The sequence below is a fragment of the Aptenodytes forsteri genome, unplaced genomic scaffold (assembly GCF_000699145.1).
Source record: "Aptenodytes forsteri isolate BGI_AS27 unplaced genomic scaffold, ASM69914v1 Scaffold284, whole genome shotgun sequence".
Taxonomy (NCBI): Eukaryota; Metazoa; Chordata; class Aves; order Sphenisciformes; family Spheniscidae; genus Aptenodytes; species Aptenodytes forsteri.
Window position 1 is genome coordinate 1,640,758 of NW_008794445.1, and position 5,553 is coordinate 1,646,310.

A 5,553-nucleotide genomic window follows, 5' to 3' on the forward strand; every position below is an offset into this window, starting at 1 on the left:
CCGTACCAGCTCGTCTGCTTGGAAAAATACCGTTGTTATATGGAGAGATATAACTATATATATATATATATATATATATCAGCCAGCAGCACGGGAGTCAGACTCAGGCTTGTCCGCCTACTGCCCAGCACTGCTCCAGGGGAGCTGAAAGAGGCCCAGCCCAGCCAGCCGAGCCCCTTTCCCCCTTCCCCAAAAGCCTATCCCTGCCAGCTTTCCCCATCTCAGACCAGTGACCCAACGGGGGAGCCTCTGCCTCCCTTCCTCCAGGGAAAGGGAGGTTTTTCGGCACTCAGGAAGGCTGGGAAAGCCTTCCTGGCCGCCCACAGCCATTTCCATCTGCTCTTCCCCCTGTTGAGACCACCCCAAACATCTCCTCGCCCTCTTTTGGAGTATGTCCCCTTTGGGGGGGGGTGTAAGGAGAAGAGGAGGAGGGAAGAGGCTGCTTTCAGCAGCTCCAGCCAACTAGACATCTGGATTATTTTCCCCCCCTTCTGGTTTCCGCTCTTCCCAGCAAGCAGAACAGCTCTGGCCATTCCTGACGAGTGGAAAACCAGTGGAAACCAGCTGAACTCGGGGGGGAAACGGGGGAGGCCAGGCTGGGAGGAGGAGGAGGAGGTGCCAGGGGTTGGTCTTTGAGGGCAAAGGGGGCTTCCCAGAGGAGGCGAGGAGGGAGCCAGGGAGAGGATGCCGGGGAAGGGGAGGTTGGGATGGGCTGCGGGCTCGCCATGCCAGGGTCTGGCGAATGCAGCGGGCTGCCAGACGGAAGTGGTGTCCAGACGGACGGGTGGCCAGACGGGGGGTCCCCTTGCCCAGTGGAGGAAAGGAGAGCACGCAGGTCACCCTTTGCCCGCAGAATCACGAGTTTCCCTGGCGTGGAGGAGTTCGCTTGGGCAGAGGGGAGGGCTCAAAGGGGCACAGCCGGCAGGGAGACGCACTGGGGCAGAGGGAAGGAGGAAAATGGGGGAGATTGGAGAGAGAAAAAGCCCAACAGGCCTGCCAGAAACTTGCCATCCAGGTAGGGTTGGGCACCAGCTGCCTCCCTCCCTCCGTCCCTCCCTCCCTCTTCTCCCAGCGCCTGCTGCCTGCCAGCAGGCAGGGAGAGCCGGGGGCCAGGAGGTGCTGGCTTGCGTCCCTGTGGTGGCCAAGGGACAAGGAAGGAGAAATACTTTCCTCCTCCTGGCTCCCAGCTCAATAGTTCTCCAGACAGGGAGCAGGGGATGCTCTCCTCCCGCATCCCCCCTTCCCTCGCCTCCCCACCCCGTCCCTGGGGCCTGCAGGGCAGCTACGCTGTGCGGGGGACCTGAGGTGGGGTGAGGGGGGTCTACCCCTCAGATTAGCCCTAGCCAGTGCAGCATATGCCCCGCATCATGTGGGCACCACCGCCGAAGGGCACAGTCCCCACTTTGGGCCCTGAGAGCCCTGTTGTGCTGCAAGGACCACGCCGGTGGCTTTTCTTGCACCCCAGCAGAGCCCTGACCCAGTGTCTATGAGTGGGCTTCTGCCAGAGAGAGCAAATTGCTCCCCATTTGTCCTCCCACTCCAAATCTGCCACGTGCCTGACCTGTCCCAGCTGCAAGGCAGCACCGCACAGCCTCCGTGAGCAGGAGGCAGACGCGGGCAGCATGAGCCAGGGAGCTGGGGGCCAGCAGGAAGCCAACCTGCCACAGTCTCCACTGCCATGGCCACTGCCACCCCAGGAGGCAGCCAATGGTGCTGGGAGCTGCCGGGGGAGGTTTGTTTTCCCTTCCCCAGGCATTAACCCCTGGCAGATAAGAGGGGCCCCGGGTGAGCAAACAAGGCCAGGGCACAGTGAAAACATGTGTAGCCAGCCAGGAAAGCAACTCCATACCCAGGGCTCCCCCTCGCCAGTGGCTTTGCCTCCCTGGCACCAGCCATCGGCTCCGAGGTGACCCAGGGACAGACGGGGGAGGCAGGCAGCGTGGCAGAGGGGGAGACGGCGGAGCCATGCAGTGATGGGGGTCCCAGCACGCAGGGAGTGAGGGATGCAAGGCTCCTGCATCGCCTCTTGGCATGCTGCCCTCAGTAACCAGCCCTTCTGAAAGGACCCAGCTCCATCCTGTTCCCCCGGCCCCTGAGCGGGGACAGAGCCCAGGGAGGGTCACATCCCTAGGCAGGCACCTGGACCACTGATGCTCCGAGGTGCCCTGCGCCCCAAATCCTCTCCTTTCCCCAGCCTGCCCTCTCCCTCTTGCCACACCGACAGGGGATCTGCTGATCTGAGTGATCTCCCCACTGGCCAGAGAGGTCATCACCCTGCTGTCATGCACCAAGCCACTGCCTCCCCTCTTGTCCCCCAGCACCTCCGGGACCTGCCTGAGCACAGGGACCCGTCCCACCTTCTCCTCCAACCTCGAGCCATCACCTCCTTTGGCCTGCCTCAGTTTCCCCTGCCTGCAAAGCAGCTGCCCTCTTCGCACCCCCGGCTCCCTGCTGCTCCAACGTGTCTGCTCAGCATCTGGGGATCCAGCCAGGGGAGGACAAACAAACCAGTATATAAATATCGCATTTTCCCTCCCTGCCGCCCCTCCTCCCCGAGAAGCACACGCTCCCCAGGCCTCACCCTCTCCTGAAGTGTTCATATGAATAGCAAAAAGAAGGGAGAGGTTTCTCGCCCTGGGAGCCCGGACAGCCGGGCAGGGTACTGCTCCAGGAGGAGGTGCTGCCTGAGAGGGAAATCCTCAGTCTGGGTTGCAGCATGGATCCAGCAAAGCTGCTTTGCAGGCAGGGGAAACTGGGAGGAAACGCCAAGGGAGTTCAGAGGGGTGAGGGAGAGCACATGTTTTGGGGGGAAAGCCTATTTCTTCCTCCTCAAGAGGAGGGCCAGGCGAGGGGGACAGCAGGTAGCAACCTCCCCACCGTTGCTCATGCACCAGCTTTAACCTCCCCAGCCAGTCCTGGGGATACAGCCGGCATGGTTGGGAAAAATCCTCTCCAAGGGCTTCACCGTTCCTCTCGTCTTGTTTAGGTGGCCAACGAGGGGACTGAGACGTTTGCCCTGCCAGCCCACCCCAAACTCCCATCACCCCCTGCCCCATCTGTGACCAGCTCCCACGCATGCGGCAGCGGCAGAAGAAGTCGGCGGATTAAGCCCTAAGCCTGTGGCCAGACGCAGCTTCCAGCAGCCGCCGCAGCACCGGGAGTGACCCCGGACCCCCCGCCCCGGGGACACCTCCATGCCACCACCATCCTAAACACTGGGGACGTACCCGCTGCAGGTCATCTCATGAGAACAACGAAGTGCAGGGAAGCAGGGCAACAAGCACCGTTCCCACCCACTGAAAGCCAAGGTGACGTGAGCCGTTCCCCTGAGAGCATCGGAGCAGGAGCAATGGGGAGGCCAGGGATGTGACAGGCCACCCCGGTGCTGGAAGCCTGGTGAGGGCTGGTTTTTGGGGCTTTTGCAGGGGCAAGGTGAGGTGAGGGGTGCAACATGAGCCTGGGGAAGCTGCCAATGCTCAGCTGGGTGTCGGGCTCCCATGGCAAGCGGCGGCTGAAGTCAGAGCTGACACCGGACATGATCAGCCCACCGCTGGGGGACTTTCGGCACACCATGCATGTGGGGCGTGGTGGGGATGTCTTCGGGGACACCTCCTTCCTCAGCAACCACGGTGGGGCCGATACGGCCAAAGCCAACAACTTCTTTGCCCGGACACTGCGGCACGTCCGCCGGACACCACTGAGGAGCCGGGGCAGCGGGGGCCAAGCTGGGGCATCACCCGCCCCCCCAGCCATCTCACCCATCATCAAGAATGCTGTCTCACTGCCGCAGCTCAACGAGGGGACATATGACGGCAGCGGTGGCCGGGGCTTGACCAGCAAGTTCTCCTTCAAAAGTGCCTCCAACAGCTTCTCCAAAACACACCAGGCCTACGGTGAGTGAAGCTCAGGGTAGGGGCTGGCACCCAGGCACAGCGCATCCTCTGCAGGCCCTCTCCATTGCTCGTGCCTCAGTTTCCCCACTGAGGGACTTGAGGCTCTCAGCAGAGACAGGACATTTAAGAGTCCCTGTGAGGAGATAACCCTAACCTTGCTTTCAACTGCTGTCCTTCCTCCTGCCCTTGGAGGGTCTCCTCCCAGGGTACCCCCCAAAGTGGGGCAGGGATGGTTTCTCTTCCTTCCCTCCCTCATAGCCCCACGCAGCTTACAGCCTGTGTGGAGCAGTTGTAAGGGGGTGTCCCCCATCTCCCCCCAGCCCTACGCCTTCCCCATGAGCAGCCTTCCCGAGGAAGCCAAGAGGGTGCTGGGACAACGGGGCAATGCCACACCAAGGTAGCAAGGTCAAGGGGGCCTCACAACATGGCCTTTCCCACCTCCATGCCGATGGCCCAACCCTGTCCCTAGCTGTGCAAGCCCCTCCATCTCCATGTGCTCCTCAAAGATGTTGGTCCCCACCTCCCCCATTGCACTCACATCCCTGCCAGCCGGGGTCTAGGAGGGACCTTTGGGGAAGGGTTGTGGGAAGAATGGGATGGGACGGCTGGGTGGCTCTTCTCCGGCCTCACAGCACTGGGCTGTGGCTCAGCTTTTCCCCAGGGAGGGATGTCTGGGGCAGAGGTCTCGGGGGGTGGGGGTGGATCTGGGGGGCCTGCAGCAGCCGAGGGAGGTGGCTGAGCTCAGAGGGAAAGGCAAGCTGAGGCAATGCTGCCATCTCCTGGTCCCACCTGCCTGGCTCAGCCCCCACCAGCATCTTACCAGGCCAAGGCCACCTGGAGACCCTCTGCTGTAACTCTGGGCTTTGGCGATGTCCACACAGACACTGGCCTGTCTTTTAGAGGCCAGTGCCACCAATGGAAGTGTGACCAGCCCCACTTCGGTGGCAGTGTCCCTTGTCCCCCGCAGATGTAAGGCAGGCTTCCTCCCACCTAGCTGTACCCCCTCTCACCAGCCATTGCTTCTGCCTCACAGGGCTGGAGTCCGGGTTTTGCACCATCCCTCGCGTCCCTCGCTTGGAAAAGGCCCAAGAAAGCGCCTTCCCTGGGGAAGCAGAGCTGAAGCGCTCGGACTCCCTGCTCTCCTTCCGCCTGGACCTGGGGCCCTCCCTGATGAGCGAGCTCCTCCAGGTGATGAGCTTCTCTGAAACCAATGGGAGCGAGGTGGGGGACGATGGCCCAGACCTCCCGTGTGGTGAGGGGACCAAGGACGAGGTCTCTCCAGCGTTAGGAGCATCCCACGGAGAGGACAAGGCAGCTTCCAGCTTCTGGGACCACTCTGGGCAAAGCAGCCTGTCGGGGGCCAGCTCGCTGCCAGGACTGTCAGTCCGTGCCAATGGAGAGGCACACGCCATCGAGGGCGCTGGAGAGGACCCTGTCTGGGCTTCGGGGCTGGGGGCAGCACCCAGAGGGACCCCGTGGCAGGGGCACTGGAACGACTGCACCATCGAGGCGGGAGAGTTTGACCGGGCAGCCCAGGTCCTGGCCCGCCATTACGGTGGGACCAGCACCCCGCGGAGCTCGGAGAAGGGCGAGGGTCCCCGGCAGGCCCGGACGCAGACCCTGTGGGAGAGCCCCAGCAGCAGCTTGTGGCGGGGGGGGG

General features: G+C 62.6%; 1 protein-coding gene across 1 annotated transcript in view; it reads left to right on the forward strand.

Moving 5' to 3' along the window:
- CDC42EP1 (CDC42 effector protein 1) overlaps window positions 1-5,553 on the forward strand; it is an 8,438-nt gene that overhangs the window by 599 nt on the left and 2,286 nt on the right. Inside the window, exons 2-3 of the mRNA XM_009289959.2 lie at window positions 2,987-3,893; window positions 4,927-5,542. Coding sequence (XP_009288234.1) covers window positions 3,452-3,893; window positions 4,927-5,542 — 1,058 coding nt within the window. The 5' untranslated portion in view covers window positions 2,987-3,451. The remainder of the gene's footprint in view (window positions 1-2,986; window positions 3,894-4,926; window positions 5,543-5,553) is intronic.